Genomic DNA, 15,688 nt, shown 5'->3' with positions numbered 1-15,688 from the left:
ATACTCCATTCCCGGTATCATTTAACACCTTCCAGTCTTTTTAGTAGATGTTTGCTCACGTGACACAAAAGTATCATAAAGAAAATAAGGCAGAAAAATTTTATCCCCATCTTTAAGGTACGAAAATAGAGACCTATTCCCCTTATATGTGGAACCTAAGAAGAAATGACACAAACTTACTTACAAAACAGGAAGAGACTTAGAAAACAAACTTATGGTTGCTGAGGGGGAAGGGACAGTTTGGAACTTTGGGGAGGTCATGTACACACTGTTGTATTTAAAATGGATAACCAATAAAGACTTACTGTATAGCACATGGAACTCTGCTCAATGTTACATGCCCGCCTGGATGGGAGGGGGGTTTGGGCAAGAATAGATACATGTATGCAGAAGGCAATGGTACCCCACTCCAGTACTCTTGCCTGGAAAATCCCATGGGTGGAGGAACCTGGTGGGCTGCAGTCCATGGGGTCGTTAAGAGTCAGACACGACTGAGCGACTTCCCTTTCACTTTTCACTTTCATGCATTGGAGAAGGAAATGGCAACCCACTCCAGTGTTCTTGCCTGGAGAGTCCCAGGGATGAGGGAGCCTGGTGGGCTGCTGTCTATGGGGTTGCACAGAGTTGGACACGACTGAAGCAACTTAGCAGATACATGTATATGTATGGCTGAATCCCTTCACTGTTCACCTAAAACTTCCACAACATTGTTAATCAGCTATACCCCAATACAAAATGTTTTTGGCACTACAAAAATAAAAAAAAGAAAGAAAGAAAATAGAGATCTAAAGATTAGACGACTTTTGCAAAGTTACAGAGCAATTCAGCAGCAGAGCCAGCATCTCTCTATAGGGAGAGATTTGCTTAGCTTTTCTGCCATCAATCAACGTTGATGCTACTGTTAATGTGACTTTTCTCTAAAAGGATTTCGGCAAAAATCCTTTGGTTTTTCAACCAAGTCTCCAAATATTACCTGATGCTTGTCAGTCCCCATCTCAGATGGTAGAAAAGGTGACAAGGGTATGTGAAAAGTTTCTGAGGTGCTTGAAAAAGAGGAGCTTGTCAACAGTGTGAAATGAGAGCTGGGGGTCAGTGTTAAAATTAGAAGTGGGTCATAAAACCCAGCCCTGCCAGGTCATCTGGGGAGGGACAGCGGCTCTGGTGGCCCCCACCCCTCTTCTACCTCAGCCTTTCTGCCAGCCTACCCACCCGCCCACTGGCTGCAAGGCCCTTCTGCCCGCCTGCAGTTCAGCCAGCTAACACGCGCCTGAACAAACCCCATCTGCAACCACTTTTTCACAGGTTCTCAAGTACTGGGGTTACCAAGAGGGCTGGATGTTTGAAAGATAAAACAGGAAAAAAAAAAAAACCACCATTACAGTAGTTATCTCAGAGGCATGGGATCACAAGTCCCAAATTTGCTTTTATACAATTTTTTAAATTTCTAAAATATATCAGTCAGTCCAGTTCAGTTCAGTTGCTCAGTCGTGTCCACCTCTTTGCGACCCCATGAATTGCAGCATGCCAGGCCTCCCTGTCCATCACCAACTCCCGGAGTTCACCCAAACAAATGTGCATCGAGTCGGTGATGCCATCCAGCCATCTCATCCTCTGTCGTCCCCTTCTCCTGCCCACAATCCCTCCCAGCATCAGTCTTTTCCAATGAGTCAACTCTTCGCATGAGGTGGCCAAAGTATTGGAGTTCAGCCTCAGCATCAGTCCTTCCAATGAACACCTAGGACTGGTCTCCTTTAGGATGGACTGGTTGGATCTCCTTGCAGTCCAAGGGACTCTCAAGAGTCTTCTCCAACACCACAGTTCAAAAGCATCATTCTTCGGCGCTCAGCTTTCTTCACAGTCCAACTCTCACATCCATACATGACCATTGCTTAAAAAAAAAATTTTTTTTTAATCTGTTTTTATCAAGTGGCCTGGAGGCTGGCCAAAAATATCTGGATCCCACTTTAACCCTGGAAGAATGGCACACATGGGGGTTTCAGTAGGGCCCTGTGTCCACTGCTTTTTTCTTTTTTGAGTATAGTTGGTTTACCACGTTGTTAGTTTCAAGTACACAACAAAGTGAATCAGTTATACATACAGCCAGTTTTTAAGGTTTTTTCCCACATAGGCCATTACAGAGTACTGAGTAGACTTCCCTGTGCTGTACAGTAGGCCCGTACTATTTTTAAAAATACCGAATGCTTCACGAATTCATGTCATCCTTGCACAGAGGTCATGCTAATCTCTGTATTCCAATTTTAGCATACGTGCTCCTGAAGCGAGTACCATGTCCGTTGCTCTTAATTCAACTCCTTGTCATCCAAGAACCAAGATCTCCAGAGGTAGAGAAACAACCTCCTCATTAACAATTGCTATGTCAAGTTCCAAAGCACCGGGCTGGCAGGTGGTGAGGGAAGCCTAGGGAGGGGAGCTTGCCTGAGAGAGCACACGAGAGAATGACAACCCACAGCCCCTCCCAGGTGCAGACGCAGCAGCCCACCAGTCCGGGGCCGCTCCAGCCAGGGAGCAGAGGGGAGAGGCGGACAGACGCCCTCTCCACAGTTCACATCAGGCCTCTCTGCCATTTCCTGTGGCTGGCTTAGTGGTTGGCAGAGACAGTGCCACCCCAGACTTAGAAGTGGAGCGTCTGGGAGTGTGAAAGGCTGGCTCTCAGCTTTTCACCAGGTACCAGGCAGGCTGGACAGAGGGCTGCATTTGCCAGGAAGTGGCAGCAGAGGTGTGATGCCCATCTGTTCCTCTCAGACTCGGGCTCAGAAGAGGGTGGAGCGGCTCCATGGCATTACAGGGAAAGGTGTGGGGCTTATACTGCGAGGCCGTCACAGAAGGGAGCACGGGGCAGCTGAACAGAGTGAGGCAGCTCTGCAAGAGCGGATGCGGACAAACACCCAAGACTGGGTTTAAAAGCATGGCACACGTGTGCAGCATGCCATCATCTGTGGAGAAAGAGGAGCTTAGCATCAGAGGTTACGTGGAAGGATCCAGGTGGCAATGGTGGTGGGCAGGGGGCCAGGGGTGCGGAGCAGGAGGGAAAGACACCCTCTGTGCCTTCTCAGTTTTAGACACATAAAACATCGTTTTTAAAAGAGCATGAACACGTGAGCAAACACATCCATGGTGTCACCTGCCACGTGTCACAAAGCCACGAGATACGCCCTCAGCCCCTCTCTAGAGGCAGCACTGTGTCCCCCTCCACTGCCCACCCCACCCGTGACGGCCCGTGCAGCCCAGCTGCTCCTGACCTCACCATCTCCCCAGCTGCCCCTCAGCCCCGAGAACCGTCATCTCAGAACCAGTGGAAGCGACCCACTCGCTGGGGCCGAGGCGGCACGTGTGAGGATGGCAAGCTCCAGTGGCTGGTTTTTGGGTACACGAGGGGCACCGTGAGCAGTGAGCGACGTGGATTGTGGAGGGGACTCCTGTCTTATGCAAGCTGAAGCCTGGGGGTCACTTCACCCTGGGATCTCCATTTCCTTAACACACAAAGCAGGGGTTGCAATGGGGGAGTCTGTCTAGATCACACGCCGGCAGCCCACCTCATGGCCACTTCTCCGGATCTGTTGTGTACTGGGTGCTTTGAGCACAGGCCCACAGAAACACGAAGCGAGCTCTCCGTGCACGCTGAAACATTCTAGGAGCCCCACAAAAAAGTGGAACAAACAGGTAATAACAGATTTTATTTAGTCCAATATATGCAGATTATCATTTCAATATGCCATCAATATAAAAATTACCAAGTCTCTACTCTTTTTAGCTCTGTGTTTGCAATCAGTGTGTATATTTACACAGCATCTTGATTTACAATACGCGATCAATATAAAAATTACCGAGTTTCCACTCTTTTTAGCTCTGTGTTTGTAATCAGTGTATATTTTATATTTACACATCTTGATTTGGCCCAGCCACACCTCAAGGGTTGAAAGGCGGCTGAAGCTAGTGGGGACCTCCCTGGTCAGCACCGGTGCTGGAGTGACCAGGTGGCCTGCCCTTCGCTTCAGATGTCATCAGGCTTCGCGCTGAGGCCGGCCGGAGCAGCAGCTGCATCCCCAGACAAGGCCCAGCCACTCGAGCAGTGGGTCCAGCTCCTTGCCAGATGAGGGGAGCTGGGGCTGGATGCCAGACAAGACTGCAGAGCAACTGGCGAACAGGAAGCCAAGATGCCCAAGGCCTGGAGTAGGGTCACACGGGCTTCGGGGCGACAGAAGTCAGGGTTTCCACAACACAACCCCCCTCCCCCACACTGAAGCAGAGGCTGCTGTCAGTTACATCCACTCATTCTCCGACATGCCTCTGAACACCGTCTAACCCCCGGCCCTCAGCCGGGCAGTGAGGACACAGCCACCCCTCATGGGGCTCCTACCCGAAGCAGGAACCTGCTAACACTGCCCTGGAGGCTCATTTACTCACCCAACTCACCCAAAAATTCCTGTGAGAGGACAATCACCTTAGAGATGAGGTTAAATCACTTCCCAACAGCATCACACCAACAGGTGGGAGGGCAGCCTCCCACCACTTCAACATTGCAGTCACACACCCCAGCTTCAAAGAGGCCCCAGAATCCCACAGTTGCAAGGCATGGGGCCACCACTGCAGAAAGCATATGAAACAGGGGCCAGGAGAAGATTCCCAGGGGCAACCCACCATACGAGAGGGGAGCTGGGCCTCCAAAGGATTAGCAGGCGCAGAAGGTAAGAGGTGTGAGGGGTGCAGGGCTCAGAAAACTGTGACTGCCAGCAGCTGGATCAGGCCCCATGTGAGGTGGGGGTGTCGGCCAAAACCAGTGCCCAAGGTCCCTACACTCCATAAGAACTGGGGTTTTACCCTCAGGCCAGGGGAAGCCACTCAAGAGTTCTATCCGTGGCACGAACAGGACCAGGTTTTAAACATCACTGTAAAGGAGAAATCCCCGAGCCTGATCAGCTCCCTTTCTCTCAGCATGTTTTACGACACCCTAGGACTTAACCTCCCAGGGCCTGAAGCTTACTCACTCCATCATTTTATGAAAGCGATGCCGCTGACCTGGAGCTCCTGAGGGTCTTAATGCAAAGCTGGTAAGTCCCTGGTTTTCCTGGCCTGCTAGGCGCCTCCATCCCCCAGCCCCACAGCAACGGCCTCCATGTCCCCGCAGAGACAGGGAGGATTCTTGGCGGCCACTGAGAGAAAGCACTGAAACATTTCAGCTGCACAACCGCAGGGCCCTACTGCCTCCCACCCCCAGACAAGGAGCAACATCGTTCACTGCCTCCCAAGCCTCCCCCCTGCCCAACCCCCTCCACACATCCTTCCAGCTCCCCTGATTATCTGCTCCATTTTCAGTGCATCAGCTTTTGAGGCTGGCCTACTTTCCAAGGATGCAGAAGCAGAAACACTTGTGTGTTATACGAACAGCAGAACATAACTGGAACAGGACACAGAAAGGGGGGAGCCAGCAACAGGGTGTGCCAAGGATGCAGCAGAAGCCAGTGAAAGAACCAGCAAGGCAGAGCGCAAACCATCACCTTGAGGGGGGTGGGGGGCAGCAGGAAGGAAGGGGCAACAGGAGGGAGAAGGCAGAGAGACCTCCTCACACAGCCCCGCTTGGCCACTGACAGCTGGAACAGAGCTTAGTCCAGGAGGCAGCTGCCCAGATCCCCTTACCCAGTTAGAAGAGGACTTGAGGCTCAGGAAGCCATGCTCAGTGTGAGCAGAGGGCAGCCCACGGCACATCTCCGGGCTTGGGGAGGAATGGGGAGTGATAAGCCAGACCAGACTATGGAGCCTGTCCCGGGGACAACCTTCAGAGGTAAGTGTTCCATGCAAGTGCAAGGCCAAGGTCCTCCAGCCAGGACCTTGCTCTGAATTTCCAGCTGCATGAACCTGTGGCCTGAAAGACCAACCCCTGCTTCTGCAGGAAGACGGATCGTGTCAAGGAATGTCAAGGAGGAAGCACTCCCTTCCCACAACCCCTCCTCTGCAGGGCTGTGCCTCTTGTCTCCATAAAACCTGCCAGGCCCGCCAGCACGGGGCGCAAAGGGGAGGATGCTGAGGCAGCCTGACACAGTGCCCCAGCCAGGTCAGCTTCCCCTGGAATTAGGCTGGCTGCGCTGGCAGGGCCCATCGGCTGCAGGAAGCAGGCTGCCAAGGATGAGTGACTCTGCTCCTCCGGCAGGCTTGGGGCACAGGGGGTTGAGGCGAGCAGGGACGACCACTCAGTGCTGGATGGGAAGCTGGCAGAGAGGAGGAGACACGGCCTCGCGGATCCGCTGGAAGATCTGAGCCAGCTTGTAGAGGAAGGGCAGGGAGCGGGGAGATGCTGCAGGGAGAGGCCAGTCAGTGCCCGCCCTACCCCTCCCGCCCCCCACTCGGCCACTCCTCCCCCAAAACTCTCCCACCTGGGGAGTGACCATGCCAGTGCCCCTCCTCCCCTCCCAACGGGAGAGAATTTCCCTTTCTCCAGAATATAATCTTTGGGGTGTACTTTCTTTATGTGGATGAGAGAAAACTTCAGTTTGCTGAGAAAAAGATCCAAATTTATTATGTTTTAATCTAACTTTTTAATACTAAAAAGTTGGTAATGATGGCTGCCTCTGTGTAGATGAATTTGGGAAGAGACTTTTCACTACATTCCTCTTTGTGCCTTTTAAGTTTGAAGCCAAGCCATAATACTACCTCTTTTTATCATAAGTTAATTATATTAACAATAAAAGTAAAATTAGCCTCTTTTGAATGAGAGCTGAGCTGGCTGCTTTGGTTTGTTTTTCCTTATTTGAATTACTGATTTTTTAGTAGACTTTCTTCCTTCTTAAAAAAAATACGTTACTTTTAAGAAAGTGATTTCAGTCCACCCTCTTCATGTCCTCCTGGCCGGGTTCTAACTGCAGCCCAGCCCTGGGCTCTCACCAACCTGCACGGACTGTCCTGGGCGCTCCTGGAACAGCCCCTTGCCATCCCCACTCAGAAGTTCTGAGACGCCAGACCCCAGGGTTCTGAGACTGAAGGACTCCTAAGAACCACAAAAATCTTTCTAATTTTTAAAGTCTCTGGAATAAAGTAAAAGGTCAGAGGGTGGACAGGACTGAATACAAACTCCTAAGCTTTCCGAAGGGCTAACCAGTGACTCTCCTCAAGCAAACAGGGCTGTTCAGAGGGATCTCCTGCTCAGTACCAGCCATGGGGTCAAATGGACAAGCTGAACTGTGCAGAAGCAGCTCCCAGACAAGAAAGAGGCAAGTGGGGACACAGAAGGGTTTAGGGTTAAATGAAGAGCAGCAGACAGAATGTCTGTGTGACCCTGGAGCAGTCACTTCTCTCTGGTTCTTAGGTTTCCCAACCAAAAAAGAAAATGAAAGTGAAGGGATTGAAATTAAGGGTTTCCAGTTTTCCTTTCAGTTTTGAAAGTTATACAACCCTAAGTCTAAATTCATGAGAAGAGGTTAGGTTGTAATTCACACAAAGTCACACACAGAAAAGTTCACGAGTGAGCTCCTAACCTCTGGCCCAGTGCTCACAAGGTGAATTCACCCTCGGGAAAGAGCACAGCAGAAAACAGCAAGAAATCATCAAAGTGTTCGGAGGTACCACCTCATACTGGTCAGAATGGCCACCATCAAAAGTGAAAGTGAAATCGCTCAGTTGTGTCCAACTCTTTGCGACCCCATGGACTGCAGCCTGCCAGGCTCCTCTGTACATGGGATTTTCCAGGCAATAATACTAGAGCGGGCTGCCATTTCCTTCTCCAGGGGATCTTTCCAACCCAGGGATTGAACCAGGGTCTCCAGTATTGTAGGCAGACGCTTTTACCGTCTGAGCCACCAGGGAAGTCCCCTGCCCCCGTCCCCCCACCACCAAAAAAAAAAAAATGCTGGAGAGGGTGTGGAGAAAAGGGAACCCTCCCACACTGTGGGTGGGAATGTAAATTGGTGAAGCCATTATAGAGAACAGTATCAAGGTTCCTTAAAAACTAAATACAGCTACCGTGTGACCCAGCAATCCCACTATTGGGCATATATCCAGAAATAAACATAATTCAAAATACACGTGCACCTCACTGTTCACAGCAGCACTATTTACAACAGCTAGGACATGGAAGCAACCTAAACATCCTTTAAGGGAGGAATAGACAAAGATGCAGTACACACACACAGTGGAATATTACTCAGTCATAAAAAGGGACAAACGAAATGTGTAGAGACATGGATGAACTGAGAGGGTGTCATAGAGTGAAGTTAAGTCAGAAAAACAAGTATCGTATATTAACACATATGTTGTGCAATCTAGAAAAATGGTATAGATGACCTTATCTGCAAAGCAGAAATAGAGACACAGACGCAGGAAACAAATGTATGGATACCAAGGTGGAAGGTGGGAGGAAACTGGGAGAATGAGACTGACATACATATACATATGATTGATATACATATCAATACTATGTACAAGATCGAAGCTGATGGGAACATAGTGCACAGCACAGGGAGCTCTACTCAGCGCTCTGCAGTGACGTGAATGGGAAGGGAGTCCAAAAGGGAAGGGTATATATACACATACAGCTGATTCATTGTGCTGTACATTGGAAGCTAACACAACACTGTAAAGCAACTATGCTATGATAAAAACTACACAAGTAAATAAAGAGGAATCACTGAAATGTTCAAAAACAGGGCACTGTAAAATCAATTATGGAAGTTACTGAAAACTGGAATATTATTTAGTTGTGTAAAGTTTTAAAGCCTTTTTTTTTTTTTTTTTTTTTGGTGAGGAGAGGGCCACAATTCATGGCTTACAGAATAATCTTATTTCCTTGACCAGGAATCGAACCCAGGCCTTCAGCAGTGAAAGCATGGGGTCCTAACAACTAGATCGCCTGGGAATTCCCTAAAGCCATGTTTTAAAGAATACTTATAGGGGGATGAGGAACTGGAAGAAGGCTGTCAAAAAGTCCTTTTAGTTATAAGATAAATAAGTATCAGGAATGTAATGTACAACATGATGACTATAATTAACACTGCTGTATGTTACATACCAAAGTTAAGAAAGTCCTAAGAGTTTCTCATCACAAGGAAAAAAATTTTTTTTCTATTTTTAAAATTTTTTATCCATACGAGAGGATAAATGTTCACTGTACATACTGTGGGAATCATTTCATGATGTATGTAAGTCAAATCATTATGCTCTACACCTTAAACTTATACAGTGCTGAATGTCAATTACATATCAACAAAACTAGAAGAAAAAAAAAGAATACTTAACGACAAGCAAAACTGCATCCACATCCAGAAAAAGACTAATGATTACAGTGGCTGACTGAAGGCTGATTTGTTTTCTCCGTCATACTTTCCTGTTTTCCATATTCTCTAATATATATTTTTCCTATTGTATTTCTGAAACAAAACATGTTTTAATCTAATGTTATTTTTTTACACATTACGATGAAGGTTTTTCTTTTTCAATTCTGAGGGGACTTCTTGGTGGTCCAGTGGTTGAGAATCTGCCTGCTCGTGTTTGATCTCTTCTCTGGGAAGATCCCACATGCTACAGAGCAGCTAAGCCCATACACTGCACCTACTGGAGCCCAAATGCTCTACAGCCTGGGTGGCAACCACTAAGCCTAAGCCCCACAACTACTGAACAGCCCCTACTTGCCACAACTAGAGAAAGCCTGCGTGCAGCAACAAAGACCCAGCACAGCCAAAAAGAAAATAAATAAGCCCTGAGGCTCTACTCAGAGTTCACCCCTGGCCGTCCAGAGTTGACAAGGCAGAATGGACTCTCTCCAGGACTGGTCTCTCCTTCAAGGTGGGCTGGCTCCAGTTCAGGTCCACCAGCTCCTCCTTGCAGATTAGACCACGGAAAACCCCCAGGAGGGCTCCCAGGCCCAGCCCTGGTCAACCGCCCTGTCCTGGGAGGGTGGGTGGGGAGGCAGGTGTCCTCACTCACCTGGATCAAACCTCAACACCAGGAGGCAGAGGAGCAAGGCGGCCAGCAGGCTCTTACTGAAGGGCAGAGAAAAGAAGTGGCTGACTGCAGAGTCCCAGAGCTGGTGCAGCAACGTCAGGAGAGACAGGAACTTGTGGGAGGAGGAGCCTGGCGGGGTGACAGAGTAGAACTTCAGTAAAGAAGCAGCTTCCCGACTCCAAGCTTTGAGTCTAAGTCGAGCCAAGACTGGTTTCCTCATGCAGTCCACAAAATGGTTCAAAGGGAGCTCCCAGGCATCCAGAGATGCCTTCAGCACTGATTATATCAGAACACCAGCTCCATCCAAGAGGACTGTGACGACACCAGACGCCAGCTCCACAGGAGAGGACTCTGGCATCACCAGCATCAGCTCCAGAGGAGAGGACTCTGATGCCACCAGATACCAGCTCCAGAGGAGCGGGCTCCGACATCACCAGACGCCAGCTCCACAGGAGAGGGCTCCGACATCCAGAGGAGCGGGCTCTGACGTCACCAGACACCACCTCCACAGAAGAGGACTCTGGCGTCACCAGACATCAGCTCCAGAGGAGAAGACTCTGAGGCCACCAGATACCAGCTCCAGAGGAGCGGGCTCTGACGTCACCAGACGCCAGCTCCACAGGAGAGGGCTCCGACGTCACCAGACGCCAGCTCCATCCGAGAGGACTGTGACATCACCAGACACAACCTCCGTAGGAGAGGATTCTGACATCACCGACACCAGCTCCAGAGGGGAGGGCTGTGACGTCACCAGACACCACCTCTGTAGAAGAGGACTCTGACATCACCACACCAGCTCTGTAGGACAGGACTTCAACAGAAATGTCAACTTAGCTGGGGAACCTGGTACATCTGGTGTTTCTTTAACAGCTTCACAGTATTCTTCATATTCTGGCCTAAGACATATGCACAGTTACATAGCAATAATTCTTGATGATCAGTAAAGGCAGAAAACAAAGGGCACCTCACAGGCACAGTGAAGAATCCCGTCTTGGACTGAGCACAAACATGAACATCACCTTCAAGCCCTGAAGACACCCTGGACTCGCCATCCGAGCGCCTCCTCCCCAGGCACGGGACAGGCAGAGGGTTTGTGGAGTTACATGGAGTCCCTGAAGCCAACAACCTGCTGCAAAGAAGGGACCCTGCCTCAGCAGGTCCCTGCTCTTAGGCACACAAAGAAAACACCTCAGAGACAGGAGTAGTCTCCTGAGGGCTGAAGGTCCTCCGTGTATGCCTATTCTATGTGTCACGAACAGAGAAAACAAAGATCAGGGGGTTAAAAACCACCAGGAGGAAAACTTCAACTCAGCATCAGGAAGAACTTCCCTGCACAGCCTTCCACAGCTGAAAGGCGCTGCTTCAGGAGATGGTGAAGTAACATCCTGGCCAGGCCAGCACAGAGGAGACAGATCTACTGACAAGGGCCCACGGAGGAGATGACTTTCAGGAGACAAAAGTAAGGCTCTGAGACCTGCACCACCTGCCTCCCAAAGCCAACCGCAGAGGCGCTGGGCTTTCGAAGCACCTCAACAGATTTCTTATCCTGCAATCTGGAAGTTACTCATACAAAGCATTGTTCCCAAGGCCCAGGAAGGTCATGATGGACCCCACGTCCAGGAGGAAGCCCTCAGCTTCTGCACAGAGGGCTGCAGAAGGATGATGTCCCACCTTCCTGGTTTAGTGTCCGCGTCTCCTCGGAGCCAGAGTGCCCATGTGTCTGCTGCTGCCTCGCTGCACTAACGGCCTGAAGCGCATCCAGCCGCTGTTTCTCGCTGAAGGCTGCAGAGCCCACCACCAGCTCTTCAGCCTCTGACAGGAGGCCCAGAGGAAGTAGCACTCGCTGCAGGTGAAGTTCTGCTAAGGATCTATACTCTGGAAGGCCCTGGTTGTCAGGGTCTTGAAGCCAAGCACGGACTCCATCCAGCACAGCTCCAGGCTCTTGCATTTTACTGTATAAAAGAACACTGCAGCCCCAAATAATCCAATCCCAGAAAAAGAGTGGTCAATGCTTCACGGTTTGTTAATTTCTCTTAACCACTAAACTCCTCCTACCCAGCCCCTCCTTTGTGCCCTCAAGTCCTTCCCTAAGGGACACTGACATGGTAAGAATCAGGAGCTCTTAGAAGCAGCAAGCAACTCTCAGCTCTGGCACCCCCCCCCGCCCCGTTCTGTCACCCCACTTCATGTCTCCCATCCCTTCCTCTTTTCCCTATCACACTCCTAAATTCCTTCTTCCTCATCTTTTCATGCATATGTTTTGAGTCAGAGGGCGCCAGGGGGACAGGGGGTGGGGGACAGGGGGTGGGGGACAGGGAAAGAATTAGATTTAAAGGGAAATGGTATAGAAAGAAAAAGATGAGATATGAGAACTGAAGGGGTGTGATGTGCTTAGTCGCTCAGCCATGTCAGATTGTGTGTGACCCCAGGGACTGTAGCCCGCCAGGCTCCTCTGTCCATGGGGGTTCTCCAGGCAAGAACACTGGAGTGGGTTGCCATGCCCTCCTCCAGGGGATCTTCCCAACCCAGGGATCAAACCCAGGTCTCGCACATTGCAGGCAGATTCTTTACTGTCTGAGCCACCAGGGGAGCCCAAGAATACTGGAGTGGGTAGCCTATCCCTTCTCCAGAGCATCTTCCCGACCCAGGGGAAAACCCTCTTGTTCCTGCGCTGACTCAGTGGGGAAGCAGTAAGGACCTAAGGACCTACCACAGTTCCAGGACTTTGGGGGGCAGCTTCTCAGGAGCCTGGTAATATTGAAGAACCCAGGACAGGACTTCCCGCCACCGATCCATTTCTGCCAGGGCCTGGATGCCCACAACACACAGAGAGCATTTCACCTCCAAGGAGCTGTCCGCAAAAAAGCCAATTTGGGAGTTCAGAAGTGGTTCCCCTGCACTGCCATGCCCACCTTCAGCCTGGGACTGTTCTTTACCAGCTCCCAAGTCAGTAGCAATTACCTCTCACCTCCCCCCATCCCCAGTATTCAAGAGGGCCTCACAATTATGACCCGTCTCATGAGCCCCAGCAAGAGAAAACTGCCCTTTGCCCAGGAGCTAAACGTTTTTATAAATCTAAAGGCCAATCAGCTGTTGACCAGCACACGTCTCTGTATCCAGGTAAAGTCAGGGTTAACCAACAGGAAGCGTTCATTTACTCCCAAGGGGAAAAGAACAGCTGCAGCACAGATGTGGGTGCAAAGAGGACCAGCCCTAAGAGTTTGCTTAGTGAAGAAAGGGCAGAAGCAGTCTCCGCCCAAGCGCAGCATCAGAATCACACCCTCAGCCTTTACAGCACCCAGTCTTCACCGACCCCCAAACACTCAGGGAAGGCCCCCCAGTTCATCCTTCTCTGGGGCCAGCTTTGACCAGTCTACCCACGCCCTCCCTAGTATGACCTAATCCAACGAGCAATGCAGGACCAAAATTTCAATTCTTTGATCCAATCTTACAAGAGGACCAGAACACGACTCCTGCTCTGAACCCCAACCCGAGGAGTGAGGGGGGCTTCTTCGGGGAGGGGTGGAAGGAGAGGACTTCCGGCACCAGCTTACTGCAGTAATTTAACAAATCAATTCTATCTTCCCATTAGACCATTCTACCCTGATATAGGGAGAAAGAATTGATTGTGGGGTCCCACTAAACCCCGTTTACGTCTCGACCGTTTCCTCCGCGGAAACCGACACAAGGTGAGTCCCTGCTTCGCGGAGAAGCACCGCGAGGAAAACAAAGAATAAGGGTCGCACAAGCAACCAGACTGCAGGAGTGCTGGCGTCTGGAGGCCTCCCACCGTCCCCGGAGGCGAACCGAGCCCCGGACGTACGCGCCCGCCGGCTCCTCCGCCAGGCCCTGCCAGGCGCGTTCGCAGGTGCGCAGCGCCGCGCCGAAGTCCAGGTTCACCACTAGCAGGTCGGCCGCCTCCTCCAGCAGAAGCGCGGCCGCCGACGGGGCCGGGACGGCACGCACGGGCTCGCTGCTCCGCAGGGCTCCCCCGAGCGCCCTCAGCGGGGCTGCGGAGGTTGCGGGGTCACTCTTCATAAGTGCGCGCCAGGACGCAGCCCTCTAGGGGCGCGGGGTGTGCGGTGCAGTCTGGGGAGGAGGAAGGGGTGGTCTTCACAGGCTCTGGCGCGGGACAGCCTGGCGCCCTCGGATTTGTGCAGCACTGAGTCCCTGGGCACCCGGTCCCACGACAAGGACTGGGACCCCGGCTGGTGTATGGCCGCCCGTGGTCTTTTCAGTTGCAGGGCCGCGGCCGCGGGCTCGGGAACACGGGGGCCGACATCTTGCCTGCGCGCGCAGACCCGGCCGACGCTCTGCCCCCGGCGGCGCGGGGCATTCTGGGAGGTGTAGTTCCGCTCTTGGAGCGGTTGTCCTCCAAGGCAGGCGAGGGACTTCGGACTACAAGCCCCGGCAGCCCGCGCCCCGGAAGTTGTCGCGGCGAGAGGAAGCCCGCCGACGGAAGGCGCGGAAGGGGGTATGGGTGGAGGCGTGGGCCTCCGGCACCTGCGCCCCAGGTCTCCGGGATGCAGCCCCGGCAGCGGGCGGTAAAGGCAGTCCGTGTGCCGCCTCCGCCGGTCCCCCGTCAAGCTCACGGTCAGTCCACAGTGGGACTCCGAACCTCGTGCCAAACGGAGATCTCGTGAAAAACAGAGCCGTACGGTGTGTGATGCAGTTTGCAATAAAGCCCTGAGACAGAGCACGTATTCCTTACGTTATGGCTGTAATAGTAATTATTAAGTGGTTGTACGCAGACACAAGTTACATTTATTACTGCGCTTCACTCAGGTTTTTCGGGGCCTCTCAAGTTTGTACTAAACCCTAGGTTTTCCAGTTCCTACCCTGAGGTCTCCTGAAGGGACTCCTCTTTGATTACATGAGACGGGCCAGGCCAGGAGCAAAGTCAGCACCTGATCGCGTCAGCGTCCCCTTCTCTGGTCACCAGCCTGGGTCCTCATCTCTACATGAAGTCCTCCCAGAAGGCTGAGGCAGAAGCATCAGATCCTTCAGACTCTGCGGATGAGGAGTATAGAGCCATAACCATATAAGGCCATAAAGCCGGGACTTCACTCACTCCGCATATACCTAGCACCCTCTAAGTGCCAGGCCTTCTTCTAAAGGCTGAAGACAGAACGTGAACACAGGAGACAAATATCTGCCTCTGTGGAGCTTCCATATAGTGAAAGGACGCAAAATTAAAAATAAGTAGTATGTCAGATGGTGATAAATGCTAAGGACAAATAAAATAGGAGAACTTGAGAGTGACAAGACTGATGACACCTAACCTTGTTTCTAATAGTAAATCCGGGGCAGGAGAAGAGCAGAGAGACAACCTGTGCTCAGACTGGCCCCTGTTGGTGGGGTCACTGCCCTTGGGACCAACATGTACTCAGTGTCTGCCCTAAATCCCTCTTCATCTCCAGGCAGTATTCATTCCCACGTGGTAAAATCCAGAGGCAAACAGGCCTCTGGGAAGTGTGGATCGGTTCAAGGCTGAAGTTACCAGGATGTGTTATCAGTTATGCCTGAGGTCTCACAGCAGATAATGAAGATCAGTAGAAATAACATAATTATTGGACTTCAAACAACCAAACAAAAAAACCTGTTTCTCAGAGCTGGTTTTAGACGTCGTCTTCAGGGAAGCAGTAGTAGCGTCAAGAAACAGATGTGATCAGGCCTGGGCTAGTTGCGACTAGCACAATCAAACCTTGGCTTCAGGAGTGCCACCTGAAAAAGGCCCTTT

The 15,688-nt window shown here is 51.2% G+C and overlaps 1 protein-coding gene and 1 pseudogene across 5 annotated transcripts; both read right to left on the bottom strand.

Annotated features, from left to right (window-relative positions):
- Positions 1-85: 85 nt before the first annotated feature.
- Positions 86-14,239, bottom strand: PEX26 (peroxisomal biogenesis factor 26). 5 transcript variants are annotated; one of them, XM_059886577.1, is made up of 5 exons: positions 13,772-14,239; positions 12,659-12,799; positions 11,620-11,915; positions 9,931-10,077; positions 86-1,888 (listed from the first exon to the last, which is right to left on the bottom strand). In XM_059886577.1, exons 1-5 carry the CDS (start codon positions 13,984-13,986, stop codon positions 1,794-1,796), a joined length of 894 nt encoding a protein of 297 aa, XP_059742560.1. In that variant the 5' UTR covers positions 13,987-14,239; the 3' UTR covers positions 86-1,793. The 5 variants fall into 5 exon arrangements, with proteins under 5 accessions (XP_059742560.1, XP_005207392.1, XP_005207393.1 ...); XM_005207335.5 differs by lacking the exon at positions 86-1,888 and adding an exon at positions 1,895-2,954; XM_005207336.5 differs by lacking the exon at positions 86-1,888 and adding an exon at positions 3,670-6,310.
- Positions 2,188-2,286, bottom strand: LOC112446844 (uncharacterized; annotated as a pseudogene).
- Positions 14,240-15,688: the final 1,449 nt, after the last annotated feature.

Source organism: Bos taurus, chromosome 5, assembly GCF_002263795.3.
Source record: "Bos taurus isolate L1 Dominette 01449 registration number 42190680 breed Hereford chromosome 5, ARS-UCD2.0, whole genome shotgun sequence".
Classification (NCBI taxonomy): Eukaryota; Metazoa; Chordata; class Mammalia; order Artiodactyla; family Bovidae; genus Bos; species Bos taurus.
This window is presented reverse-complemented; position numbering and strand designations above follow the sequence as displayed.

Coding starts and splice junctions, on each gene's coding strand:
- PEX26 (XM_005207335.5), bottom strand. CDS start 13,986: ATGAAGAGTGACCCCGCAACCTCCGCAGCCCCGCTGAGGGCGCTCGGG. Junction 12,800..13,771: donor GCGGAGGAGCCGGCGGGCGC/GTACGTCCGGGG, acceptor TTTTGCGGACAG/CTCCTTGGAGGTGAAATGCT. Junction 2,955..9,930: donor GGTGTTGAGGTTTGATCCAG/GTGAGTGAGGAC, acceptor CTTTCTCCACAG/ATGATGGCATGCTGCACACG.